The sequence below is a fragment of the Colletotrichum graminicola genome (genome assembly GCF_000149035.1).
Source record: "Colletotrichum graminicola M1.001 genomic scaffold supercont1.48, whole genome shotgun sequence".
NCBI classification, from domain to species: Eukaryota; Fungi; Ascomycota; class Sordariomycetes; order Glomerellales; family Glomerellaceae; genus Colletotrichum; species Colletotrichum graminicola.
The window spans coordinates 90,246-104,137 of NW_007361052.1; the positions used below are offsets into that span (position 1 = coordinate 90,246).

A 13,892-nucleotide genomic window follows, 5' to 3' on the forward strand; every position below is an offset into this window, starting at 1 on the left:
ACGCAGGTATGTTTATCACGACCCTGACTATAATCTTTTGTTGAGAGTGGCTTGCGAGTGAATGTTACATACTGAGTACAGCATGCTTTTTTTTCTTTTCCAGAGCTCGAGAGGTGGCGGCCATGTGCGTGCGCATCGGATGGTGGTCTAGCCCTTCATCATGCCGTCCCCCTGCTCAACACGACGATTCGGATGGTAGATAGCGTGAGATGGATGGATGATCAATCAGGTCCCCTATTTGCCGAGCGGGAGAGACAGTTTGGTGCAACGCAGCAGAGAGCCCCAGTGTCTCAGAGGAAGCGCCACGCTCCGGGACGTTCGGACGGTCGTGCAAAAGGCGTGGGAAATGATCGCCATAACAGGTGGGGGTACTATCCAGCGCGGCTACACTAAATTTTGGGCTTCATGGCCGGTGGACCATCTTCTTGTGAGACGCAGCAACGCGATTCTGATGAGGTGTCTGTTTTCGATCCAACTGTGGAGAGACTCCGATTCGCCTCTAGTCGTCGTCCCAACGCGCATGTACAGCGATGATGAAGTCCGATGGAGAATATGACGACGATGGGAGTCTGAGAGTGCCGGGTGGATTCTTCAAGGCGCTAGCCGCAAATCAGCTTAGAGCTAGCTACCGTGCAGCTAGCGAGCAACGATGCTGTATAGGTATGTCATACCTACTGCAGTTTTCAGCACGGATTCTCGGTCAACAGCGAGCTGGTAAGAGGACATGGATGGAGCCTTGGGTCAATTGAGATGTTGCTGCAAAGAGGCAGCACCCATGATGTTAAGTGTTGAAAATGGGATGAATTAGGGAACGGAGAAGGGGGGATCCTATCTCTGGAAAACAACATCCCATCCATCCCAGTGGAACCCACCCTCCTAATGTACCACACTGGTGTAGGCTCTTCTTTCCTGTCAGTTGAATTCAACACGGACCCGGTTCGCCATCACCATGCCATGGCCTTCTCCCAAAAACCAATCTCATGGAATGCTCAGTGCCACTTGGCGACTCCATCAAGTCTACCAAGATTAAGGTGCAGTTGGCGTAAGGAGTAAAAATAAATAAATGGATACTCAATTATTTCCGAAATGCTAATGACGAGCCAGTTCACCCCCAGTGTGGCCATCCATGGGCTCCGGGCGCGCGATCAGCATTTCGTCTCCCCGGTTTTAACTCTGGGCACCGCAGTGGCGCCGCAACGCGGCCATTGGGTGCTGAGGATGATGCGAGTGGCAGCGAGTGGATGGGTGGATGGGTGGATGAGTGGGCGACAGCACTCGGTTCGTGCAGACGACAAGGAATTAATTCTAGAGCACATGTCGCCCGTCGTCGATTCATGGTTGACATTTCATTGCGCTCAAACAGCCGCGACCGGGGACCCCCTCCCGGTGCCCAGAGATCATGACCCAGTTTTCTTCTCATGGAGTCCCTGTTTTCTAAATGACCTGCAAAGCCAAGGGGCAAGGGAGAGTGAGAGACTGACACACCCCATCTTGTCTGTAATGTATGTACTGATGTACTTACGCATCGGAGCTTCCTTTTGCTCTGTCCGTCCGTACCTGCACCAGGTAGGTACTCATTGCCTGTTCGGTCGGTCTCGGTCCCTTGCTTGTGACTTTCCACTTGTGCGGATATTTGCTTGGCTCCTGCATCCAAGAGATATTTTATCCACACCTTCCTCTCCTCGCCCTGCAAAAGATGCTCCTTCCCCAGCCCTTTCTCCCTCCTTCCCCAGCTGCTTATCCTCCTGCCCCTACACTTCACCCACGGGGAAAGAAAAGGAACAAAAAAAAAGGGAAGGAACCAGCACCCAGCAGTTTCAACACCGACCAATACTCCGTTTCTTCTTAGCTGAAGAGACCGTGATCCTATCTCCAGTCCTCCGATATACGTAGCGGTGGATTTCAGCCAGACGGCGGCGACGACGGCCGCTAGATTCCGGGATATATCTATCCATTAGCTCCTTGCCTAGGACCTCTCTCGGCATCCCGCCTGTGCCCCCACCGAGAAATACACCGAGACGCGTCAAACCAAACCGACCGCGGCCAAGCGTATTCAGCAACCGACATACGTCTCACCTCTTTGCCCATCACGGCTAGGTAGTCGACCGAGGACCGCCGTTGGTTAGGTTTATCAGCTTTACCGACTGCCAATATCAAGCAGGGGACAACTCAACCCAACCCCCTTCCCTCGCCGACACACTTATTCGATATTCCCACCCACTTTCACTTACACCAATAAGTCTTCACACCTCGTCTGTTGGTCCTTTGCGGCCCCTTCACCCCGCCCAACATGACGACTCCAACGAATCGCGAGCGCTCCGACTCGTACGAAAATGAGAAGCACTCATTCCACACAGACGACAGCCTCCAGACAGCTACAGATCCCAGTTCTGTGCCTCCCCAACAGGAGAAGATGGCCCGCATTAACACTGAGAACCTGCTCTCCCCTCCCGACGACGCACACCGCCCCATGTCTCCACAAGATAGCCGGGAGCAGGCCTCGCGTCTCAACGACGATCTCGAAGTTTTGCGCGCCGAGCGTCTCGTTTCCAACCAGGAACATGAGAATTCCCAACGCCAGGGTAGGACCCGTGAACGCGAGCCCGAGGACGTCTTCGCTACCAACCCCACCGCCGCCGATGCCGCAAAGGCCCCCCCTGAGCGGAAGGCCGGCGCCTTTGCCTTCGCCATCTGGAAATGGTTGAGGAAGTTCCCTCGATTTATCCGCTACGCTGTATATATGATCCCCGGAGGCGCTCTTCTCCTTATTCCCGTTCTCCTCGGTCATTTCGCCATCGTCCCTGAGAAGGCAGCCATCGGCGGCCCTAATGGCGTCTATCTCACCTGGTTCGGCATCTGGCTTGAGGTCATCTGGTGCTCACTGTGGGCTTCGCGCATGATCACGAGTTTCATGCCCCTCATCTTTGGCGGCATCGCCATAGTCATGGGCTCCAGCAACCACAAGAAGTGGAAGGACATTGGCCAAGGTCTCGAGCTGCATACCGCACTCTTCATGTGGATGCTCGGGATACTCATCTCGTACTCGCCCATTCTCAACGGCCACCGCGTTTTGCCAGATGATTTCAACCCGGACGAGGACAGCCTGCCCTCCGTCCAGTGGATTAACGTTGTCCAGAAGGTCATCATTGCATTCTTTGTCTTGGCTGCCCTGAACTGGGTCGAAAAGATCTGCATTCAGTGGATTGCAACCTCGTTTCACCAGCGCACCTACGCCCAGCGAATCGAGACCAACAAGAGCGACATCGATCACCTCGTCCATCTGTACGAGCATTCCAAGACGCGAATCCATCGCGAAGACTCTATCTGGCTCACGACGGAGAATGTCAACAGGTCAGGCGCTCGTACTCCAATGGGCGTGGTGGGCAAGAATGTCCGATCAGCCTTCAACAAGGCCGGCGGCATGGCGGCCCGAGTTGGGAACGACTTCATAGGACGCAAGGTCGCCTTCAACCATGCCCGCAAGATCACCTACGAGATGCTGCGTAACACTGGATCGGCTCATGCCCTCGCCCGCCTCATCTTCCGCAGTTTGGTCAAGGACGGCCAGGACACCATTTTCCTTGAAGATATGCAGGTTGCCTTCGCGACCCCAGAAGAAGCAGAGCATGCCTTCGGCATATTCGACAAGGATCTCAACGGCGACATTTCGATGGAGGAGATGGAGTTAACCTGCAACGAGATTCACCTGGAACGCAAGGCTATTGCCGCCTCTCTGAAGGATCTCGACTCCGTTATCAAGAAGCTCGATAAGGTCTTCCTCTTCATCATTGTCATCATTGCCATCATTGTCTTCATCTCAATTCTCTCGGGCTCGGCCGCCGCCGGCCTGGCTTCGGCCGGTTCCAGTTTCCTCGGTCTCGCTTGGATGCTTCAGGCCACGGCTCAGGAATTCCTGCAGTCCATCATTTTCGTCTTCGTCAAGCACCCCTTCGATGTTGGTGACCGAGTTACTGTCTACGGTAACACCGGTACCTTGGGAACCGGCGATGATTACTACGTAACCGAGATCTCCCTGCTGTACACCGAGTTCAAGAAGATGGAGGGCCATATTGTCCAGGCACCCAACAGTGTCCTCAACACTCTTTTCATCCTGAACCAACGTCGCTCGGCCGGGCTTGCTGATCCCATCGAGCTCAAGCTTGGTTTCGGCACCGACCCGGAGCTCATTGAGGAGCTCAAGTCTCGTATGCTCAACTTCTGTCTCGAAAACAAGCGAGACTACCAACCACGCATCATCACCGAGGTCAAGACTCTCAACGAGGTCCAGTCCTTCACAATGAACTTGATCTTCTTCCACAAGTCCAACTTCCAAAACGAACTCCTCCGTCTCCAGAGACACAACAAGTTCGCCGCACAGCTGATGGCCGAGGTTCGCAGTGTTGGCCTCCAGGGCCCTTGGCAGGTGCAACCCGGTGGTTCCCGCAACACCCCCTTCTACTGGGCTGGCGGTGCTCCCCCGTCGTACGACTCGTCCAAGTCCACCCCTGGTCCCAGTGGCAACGAGCCTGCCACGCCTGGCGATACCCAGTCGAACCACTCCAACACTCAGTCCGCCGTCGGTATCTCGGCTGTTGCTACTCGTGCTCGCGCCGACTCGCGCACAGGTATGGTGCCGTTTATCGACGACAACTGGAGCGATTTCCAGGACGTCTTTGAAGCTCGCAGGGAAGTCCATCAGCCTCATGTCGCACGGCTCCAAAGCATCCGTGAGCGATCCGATCTTGAGCGCCCCGACAGCTCCACTTCTGCCGTAGCTGCGTCGCGGCAGTCTCAGGAGTCTGGCTCTCAGCGCCGCAGGTTTTTCAGCCGTCCACGAAGCTCCAGTAGGACGAAGCCCAGCGACATTGTCTAGACAGATGTTTCATTTCTCCATCTACACGTTTCCGACAGAACGGAACACTTTGCCCCGGAATGCAACCTGGGCACGGCACACATACACTCCTTTCATAATGTGGTATTTTTAATTGAATCCCAGAGGGTGGCGAAAGAAAAGTGAAGTCCAGAGGGGGGGGGGATTGAAATTTGGGTTCTGCATCATCACCGAGCGAGAGATGGATGGGAGGTGCCATAAGTCCTCCCCCCGGGTCTCGGGGGTGTCGACGGAGTTGATTGAGAAAAAACAAAAATTTGGTAAAGGCTTTCTTAGCGTACGTTTTCAAATCATTGAAGGGTTTGAGAAGGAACCTTTTGGTAGATTGCAATCGGGGTAAAATACCCAATAGAGATCTCGATTCATACTTCAACCAATTCTTTTTTCTTTCCGAATTCAGCGTGAAAAAGAAAAAGAAAAACACATCTAGTAAAGCAGTACGGGTATTGTGGTTGCTCATGTAACATCAACCAACAGTTCGTCGGCACATCATCTTGAGAAGCGGAGTTTCTTGTTGACTTGAACAGACTGCGATTCCAACAGTATACTACTACTAGACCATAATATCATACTAGAACTGGTGTAATGGCCGATAGGCTTTGGACTCTATCATTGCGCGCCATTCACTGCAAATAACTCTTCTTTCTCGGGATAAGCGTTGCTCGTGTCAGGGCCTCGTCGCTCGTTGCCGGCAATATTGTAACACCCATCATCCAATGGTATGACGTCCATTAGTGCTACCAGCACACCATTCAAACAGCCGGTCGGTCAAAGCTTCATGGAGATGGTATTTGAATCCCCTGCCTTGAGCCATTACCAGCAAAGAGTGTTGAATGTGCACTTGCTCTCAATGACTATCTGAGAGTAGGTAGGATACAGCACGTCGAATGCGGAGGCGACGGCCGTGTTGTAGTTGGTGTCGAATTCAGTCGTGTTGCAGTCGAAACAATGGATGCCCATATCTTGCTCTGGCCACTCGATCTCGTAGCCGATGAAACCCTTGAGATTTCCCGTCACCATATCGTACGCAGTAAGATTGAAAGTGGTGGGAAGCGTGAGGGTGTCGTCCGCGGTGTCATTGGCGAAAGGGGCAGGTCCGTGACTGTGGATGAAGTAGCCGTCCGGGCCGGGGAGGGATCCGAGGTTCTTGAGAACGTTGAAGAAGATGGGCAGGAAGTTGAGAGGGGTGTCATTGGTACCCTGGCAGCGGGCCGTGACGGTAGAGTTCAAGCGATTAGAGAAGGGATTGGGGCTGCAGATGCCGCCAGTGGTGAAGATGATACTACTCAGGAACTGGTTGATGGTGCCGTACCAGAGGGCAGGACGTGGGCTGACATCGACCTTGACAGCCAAGGTATTTTCGGTGGCCGAAGAGTTGTTGATGGTGTTAGTGAAGATGGTGGCGTTGTCAGAAGGAACATCTGCACCTGGAGTTCGGGCCCACGGGGTAGGGCCAGTCTCGAGATGGTTACAGACAAAAGCTGAGGTGCAGGTCGAGTTGCCAGAGGCACTTAGGCCGAGGGGGCGTCCGCGGTAAGTGTAGCACCAAAGAGTGGTTCCGCCGTCGGTGGTACTCATGGCCTTGCTAGCGCGATGAGTTTCGGGGGTGCCGTCTTCGATCCAAGCGGACCATGTCTCGCCGTTGGGGAAAGTAGCAGAAGCACCTTGAAAGTTCCAGGGGTATTTGCCATCATCGTAGGGCATTTGCGCGAGTAGGTCAGGATTGGCAGGGCCAGTCTCAGCGGGGGTAGACCAGACGGGGCCCTTGTACCAGTTCATTTGGCGTGAGGTAGACCAAGTGGCATTCTCAGGGCTGGAACCAATGCCGCAGTCGGCCAAAACCAGGTTCTGGTCAGTATTGACTTGGGCGTGTCGTTGCAGGTTCAAGGAAGACATGGCCGTCAAGGCCTTGAGGACACGCGAGACAGTCATCGTGAGGAGATATCAAGAGGCAGGCAAAGCTAGAGAACGAGGGATGATGCAGAAAGAGGAACCAAAAAAAAGGACAGGTAGCGAGAGTGTCTTGGTAGAGTTCAGATAACGAGGCGAGGTCCAAAAGTGTGGTGATGGAGAGAGGTGTGGTAGAGAGGAGGTGAAGGACGAGGGAATGGGGATGGAGGCGGGAGATGGAGTTATTTCAGACGAAAGGCATTTTATTGTAGGAAGCTGCATCTCAGCCGACAATGGTAAGTCGGCACCTACCGTGTGATGCTGTTACGGTGCGTACTTGCCGGAACAAGATGGTTGGGTAGGTGGCCAGAGATGGAAGGAGGTGTGAAGCTGTTTGCCTGAAAACCCAGATACCAACTATTGTAGGAAGGTACCACTCCGGCCACCGTATTCGGGAAGTGGATGCTATCGCGACTTCTTTCTTTGCAGGAGGAGACGGCACAGGTTCTAGGGAAGATGAGGGAGGTATTGGAGCAGGATAAAGTCTCCTACGCTGTATTCATGATGCACGCGCGGTTGTGTAGGAAGGCGGCTTCGGCGCGAGCAAGACATGCCATATACATGTCATTCTTTCGTTCTACGCCATTGAGTTGGACACAGCTGCGTCTACCTACCGAGGTAGGCCATATTGAATAGCCGAAGGCATGGCCTTGAGATGTTTTGCCTCTAGATTCTCCCAAAAGGTGACTATCGTTCAGTCCAGAGAAGGTCGACGTTTGGACGTGGACTTATATAAGTAGTTTCTTATAAGCTAAGAAAGGTATAGTGAATAGTATTTCCACGACACGTGGATGGAGCCAGGAAACCCTAGTCTGGTCATGCGCAGAGTTGGCTGATGCTTCTAAATAACCTTTTTTTCCATCCCCGGCCGGCCTCTGGCAGGGATTGACCGGTCATGGTGGAACAGGTCTGTTCTTTTTGACGTACCGTGTGGTACACACACATCTTTGGGAAAAGGTTCCGGAATGTCGGGTGAACCAACCAGCATAGGTAGTTGGTTTCTCTATTAGAAGAACCCCGGTATATGCCAGACGGAGAGAAGTAGAAAAGGGACGACACTGCAGAGAAGAATAGGCCAGCCACATCTCGCCTGCTGCTCCTCCACGATGCAATTTATTCACGTCGAATTTGTCGAAAATCAAAAATGCAGGCTCCCCCCCTCAACCAACGAACAGCCAGCGTCCAATAACAATGCTGTAACGAGGAGCGGATGAGTGGGAATCGGCTATCATCACCGCACAGACGTCGCTCGAGACCCCTAAAAATAAGCCCAACCCGCATTGGGAGTGGGCCCTTGTTCAGTCATCATCATTCAGATGGATGGGGACCGTCGTCCTCACACAAATCTCACCAAACCACCGCTCGCTTGTTCCCTCATGCAACTCAGCCGCACCGCTTCTCTCGATCCAGTCTAGTCAGCTCTCCGACCTGGCCCGACTTTTCTGTTTCCGCCCTTACCATCATCTCAAAGACCGACCGACCGCCTTACGCTATTGGAGTCATGTCGCAGAACAAAACGCCCTGCGCCACCTTTCCCTCCATTTCCCCTTCTCCTCTTCTTCACGACATGGCCATTCCCGCCCACTGTTGTTGTAGTAGGTGCTGCTGGTGCTGCGCGTTACAACCTCGATGTAACAATGACACCTCGTCAACTTGTCCGAAAAGTTGCATTCTGAAGCACCGGTCTTCCTCTTACATTGTGCCGTAACCGTCGTATCACGAACACCGCCTCATTCCCAAGCTCGACACAACGGTCATTCCCACCAAAAGCTGAGGGGCCTCATCTCATCTATCAGCCCTCCAGCAGAGATCGCAAATCGGGCCTTCAGCATCTCGGCAACTCGCAAAGAAACCCCTGAGCCTTCGACTACCTCCGCCTACACAGTGTACAACGACAACCCAAGCTTCCATCACTTGCCACGGCCCAAGTATCAACATGTCGGGCCTCCCTCCCGGTTGGGAGTGGGACTATGATGGTGCTCGCTGGTTTTACCGCTACAAGCCTAACGGCCACGTCCAGTTCCACTTCCCCAAGGAAGGCGATGAGTTCCCCGACTTCATTGACAGCTTTGCCCCGGCACTTGAGCTTGCACCCGAAGAGAAGCTGGAAAGCCAGCAACAGCTCAAGAGACGCACCGCCATCGATGTCGATCTCAAGTCAAAGATGCGCGCCACCGGCGGGCCTCTGTCCGATTTCGCCATGAACCGCAGTGGCTTCGGAGGGCCCCTGAACGACGACGACGACGGCGGCGGCGGCGGCGGCGGCGGCTTCTTCTTCCAACCAGAAAACTTCATGTATATGGGTCCTGATGCCTATACCGATATCAGTCCTGACGCTGACGAGGACGACCGGGACGCTCTTTCTCCCAAGAAGGCCGCTGACGACGACGCCGGCGGAAACACCACCAAGAACAAAGCACTCCTCGACGCCGTCGGCGAAACGTCGGGCGTGTCGCCTCTTCAGAGCGAGACCAACACCCCTTCCGTGGTCAACAGTGTGCCGGTTCAAGAAGCAATCGTCGTGCAGGGAGACATAGCGGCGGAGCCCCCCGTCGAACTCCCACTCATTCGCGGGACTCAAGATCTCCTCGGCCCCACCAACGTTGCCGCGGCTTCCCCTGATGTTCCCCGTCTCGATTCCGCTGAAAAACCTCGCCAGGGACACTCCTCTACGTTCCAGCCGCCGCCCTGGGATCCTGTAGGGAACATGGCCGAGATGGCAACAGAGCATACTGCCCCAGCCCACATCGAGACCCATCCAGACCCCGTAGAAATGGCTGATAATGCCGTACTAGCTCCCATAGAGATACCAATCGCCGACTTTGGCATTGCCGAACTGCCCGAACGAACAAGTCCTTCAGAACCCAGGCCGCTAGCCCAATCAACTCACGATCTCCTTCATCAAACAAACATGAGTGACAAAGCTTTGTACGGAGCAACATTCGGGACAGGATCAAGATCCCAGAAATCGTCGCCAACCCGCGCATCACAAGTCTCTCCAGGGTTTCATCCCGAGGCTGTGCAACCCGGGCCTAAGCCTGGCAGCTCGCCCTCCCAAAAAGCCTCCCAACAGACCCAAATGCTGCCTGCAGATGCCAACAACAATGCGTTCGCTATCAAGCGGAAACCTTCGAATTCAGTAGCCCGCCAAAGCCAGTATCAGCCCTATGTCCCTGGTGTGACAGGCAGCGTGACTCGGGCCCTGCCAAGCAGAGAGCCCAACTTCAAGCCCCGAGACCATAGCAACTCTTTGTCGAGAGAAATGTCGTTGATGATGGGCCCGCGCCCCAACCTCGACCAAGCAAGCACGCCGTCCGTTCTGCAACCTCCGCGAGTGCCACCCAAAGTCCCGTTTCAACCCAACCAGCCCTCAACACATCAGGACGCAGGCCCGGCATCACTGTCGATGCACCCCAGTAGCACTCAAGGATCAAGTGCTGGCACAGGTGTTGGCCAATCCCTAGATGGGAGTTCATATGGCGGTTTACAGCATGTCCCATCGGTGCTGAAGCCGGCGAGGGGGCAACTACAAGGCCAACCTCAGCAATCTCTGCCTCTGCCTCCCCCTTCTTCTGCTCAAGGGCCAAGCAACCCAAGGCACTCCATCTCGGGCCCCTCGCCTTCGTCTCAGCCGACTTCCAAAGCCCCTACCGGCCGAATCGTAGAGAACGTACTGCGGTATACGGCCTTTCAGCCGGGGGGCATGAATACTCAAGAATCCCACGTCGTTCAGGCAACTCAACGTCCAGCTTTGCCTCAATCTCAGTCCCAATATCTCTCTGCAACTCGTGGTCCCGAGTTACCTCTTGTGCTTCGGCCCCCGGCTCACAGAGTCGAAACAGCGCCCCCACAGTCGTCGACAGACCAGCAACGGCCTCCCTTGTCCCATTATGGGTCGTCTAACAGATCTGCACCGCCCTTGCCTGACTTCTTACAGCGTCCAAGAGCCCAGAGCGATGTACGCCAGCAGCAAAGCTCGTCCAGCCAAAATCGCGCATACTTGGAATTTGCGCTCAATAGTGTAACGAGGGGCATGCAGTCGTCGGATCTTTCTTCGCCGCCGCCAAACCTTGAACTAGCACGCCAGACATCGTATGCTTCCAGTGAAGTCTCGTCCCTTGGCCCACTCACGGGTGGCCAGTCTTCCGCGCCTTTACAAACACCTTCGCCCCTAGGGAGTGACGGGAGACGTTCATCGTCTGGCTTCCTTTGTGGGACCCATTCCGACTCCTCGTCAAGATCCACTCCAGGTCCTGCCGGCCAGAGTGTTCCCGAACGACCTGCAGGATCGAGGCCCACGTCTTTTTCTAGGCCACCCCTAACTGCACAAACAGAAGCTGCTAAACAAACGACAAGCCGACGTTTTCCCATGGTACCTCAGAAGATTCCTATTTCCACCTCGACTAGCAACATTCAGCAAGTATCTGGTCAACAAACACCCGGCAGCGCGAGTTCGTCAGCATCGAGTCGCCGTCACTCTTTGCCTCCCCATAATTTGGCCAGTCTTGCGGCCCGGCCTCCTTCTCAAGAAGCACCACCTGGACCGCATCGACTGTCTGGCCAAAGCCATGATCAGCCTCATATTCCGTTTAATCAAGTCCAACGGTCCGGTTCAGTTGAAGAGACCATAAAGGCCTCTCGGAACGTTTCAAGGTCTGAACCATTGCCTGATTCACAGCCACGTCTGAGTGAAAATCAGTATCCGACCCCGCCTCCACTTGGTTCGCAATCACCGCACCCAGCTGAAAACGGCCGTTCAACTGTCCAATTTCTGTCAGAGCGACCAATGCGCCCCACAGTAATACTGCCCTCGCAGCATATGTATGGCTCAACGAGTCCCTCGACACCTATCAGATCTCCGGGGCATGTCCTACATTCTATCCAAGAGCACTTAGAAAACGATAATTCTATAGGCACACCTGCAGCTGCCTCCATTAGTGTGACTTCTCGAGAGAACCGCCGCTATTCTCAAGGTTCTAGTCTGAATCTGTCGACCGCATCTGCTTATCCTTCATCTGCCGAGTCCTCCCGAGGCTATAGCGCAGAAAGGCTGATGAACCAAGTGGCCCAGAGGCAGGCGAACGTACAAAAGCCCATATCTGAACCTCTTCAGTCGATGAACTCTAGTAGCCTGCCGTCTCATCCAGACTACTCGCCAGTGACAAACAATCCTTTTCAGCCTTACTCACCCATCAACATGAGCGGCGCCCCATTTCAAAATGTCGTGCGCCCGGGATCGACGCCGCCAGTCATGCAAACCTTGACAAAGGACAAAGACAAAGGAGGTTGGCTTTCCAAGTTAATGAAGGGCAATAAGGCATCGGTCCTTCAAAAGCAGCCAACACAACCCTCGCAGCAGCAACAGTTCCGAGCAGTACATAACCCACCTCAGGTCGCTCCTCCGCCGTCCAATATCCTGCCGCAGCAGCAGCAGCAGCAGCAGCAGCAGCAATTTCAAAGACTACAACACCTGCCACCAGCTGCACCGCCGATAAATATGCACAACCCGCACGGCCGAGCTGATACCCATCTTCACGATAAAGTCGTCGATAAACTGGCCGCCTCAATTACAGCTGACAACCCAGAAAGGTCTATGTTTGGCTATGTTGCTCCAGTTCCACCCAATCTGTCAATACAACTAATCGACGAGGCCGTGTCTCAAGGCAAAGGCTTCAGCAGCAGCTCTCACCAACCTTTCCACAGACAAGATACCCCGCTTCAACAGGAACCGTACTTAGCTACAACGTCGCAACTTAGCACAGAAGTTGCGGTTCAACAACCAAACGAGGTGGAAGAGCGACCAACAAATGTGCCGCCTGTCGGACTGGTCCCGCCCGCAGGACCGCCAAAAGACCAGACCAGTGACAACTTATCAGATGCTGCATCAGTTTCTACTATGGATGTCTCGGAGGTACAGATACAACCGGTTCTGAAACCGCAACTGGTGACTGTTGGAAAACAAGCCATCGTCCCCTCAAAACAGCAGCAAGACTCTCTAGTTCAGGCCGCCGCCCCAATGCAGAAGTCTCACCTGCCATCCACGATACACATACATAACGATGCGAGGGTTCCTGCGAAGAGCGACCTTTTTGTAGCGCCCCTCTTTTCAAAGCCTCATTCACAGACGGCTGTTAGTACTGTCCCGGTAAATGTAGGGCCTGGACCGCAAGATAGGTGGGCAAAACGTCCTGCGGTCGACTACTCTGGAGATGACTGGGGTGACGACCCATGGGACTACAAATAAAGTCTACTAGCAAGTCTATCCAGACGTAGATCCTGTGGGCTCTTTGCATACGCTTATTGTGTATGTTGATATCACAGGCATGGTGACCTGCAAAGAACTGGTGACGGATAATAAGGGAGAATGGTTTCTGTTATGCGTAACGAAGAAGGCAGCCATTGTGGGCTGCCTAGTTGAGATAAGTGCCACACTGCACCCACCATATCACGCTACATCTGGCGAGTACCTACAAGTAGGTAGGTTTAATACAAGAATCTTCACTTGAGAAACTCTCGTTGTAAACTCTGATTCTTCAGTGCTGTTGTTTGGTTGCCTGGTTGAAAGGAAGTACGAATATATATAGCCACTGCTGCTATGGATACCATGGGCAGTAGAGGAGCTTGTCAGATATAGGCCCGGCATCGCAACACACTTACCAGACATCACGTCGGCTGCATGATATTCCTCTTCCTGATTCTGCTGAGCTGGAAGACAAGTTGTCATCTAATGTTTGCATAGAGCAGGCTGCTTGTGTGTTTTAGGACTGGGACCAGCACGGACTACAGGCACCAACCCTAAGGAAGGGTACGGTGATGAGGAGGAGCGCAAAGAGAATCACAAGGAGTAATATGAGTACCATGGGTGATATGATGAGTACTTAGATAGTAAATTGGGTGAGTATGATAATATGGAGCATGATGACGGATACAGTGATGAGCGCGACAATGATGGTTCTTAAGTTTACTCCATCGGCCACGGCCGGAACGGCCCGGTAAGAGCGCAAGGTAACTGTCATCGACCAGTCTATTCAGCCCTCTCTTTTTTGCTTGT

The 13,892-nt window shown here is 53.8% G+C and overlaps 3 protein-coding genes across 3 annotated transcripts; 2 read left to right on the plus strand and 1 right to left on the minus strand.

Moving 5' to 3' along the window:
* Window positions 1-2,290: 2,290 nt before the first annotated feature.
* On the plus strand, window positions 2,291-4,873 carry GLRG_09371 (mechanosensitive ion channel; the record flags this gene model as incomplete). The annotated part of the gene is made up of 1 exon (XM_008100056.1): window positions 2,291-4,873. One exon carries the CDS (start codon window positions 2,291-2,293, stop codon window positions 4,871-4,873), a length of 2,583 nt encoding a protein of 860 aa, XP_008098247.1.
* An 831-nt stretch (window positions 4,874-5,704) lies between these two features.
* GLRG_09372 (uncharacterized protein) lies at window positions 5,705-6,823 on the minus strand (the record flags this gene model as incomplete). Its single annotated transcript, XM_008100057.1, has 1 exon — window positions 5,705-6,823. One exon carries the CDS (start codon window positions 6,821-6,823, stop codon window positions 5,705-5,707), a length of 1,119 nt encoding a protein of 372 aa, XP_008098248.1.
* A 1,954-nt stretch (window positions 6,824-8,777) lies between these two features.
* GLRG_09373 (uncharacterized protein) lies at window positions 8,778-13,085 on the plus strand (the record flags this gene model as incomplete). The annotated part of the gene is made up of 1 exon (XM_008100058.1): window positions 8,778-13,085. One exon carries the CDS (start codon window positions 8,778-8,780, stop codon window positions 13,083-13,085), a length of 4,308 nt encoding a protein of 1,435 aa, XP_008098249.1.
* Between the last annotated feature and the right edge of the window lie 807 nt (window positions 13,086-13,892).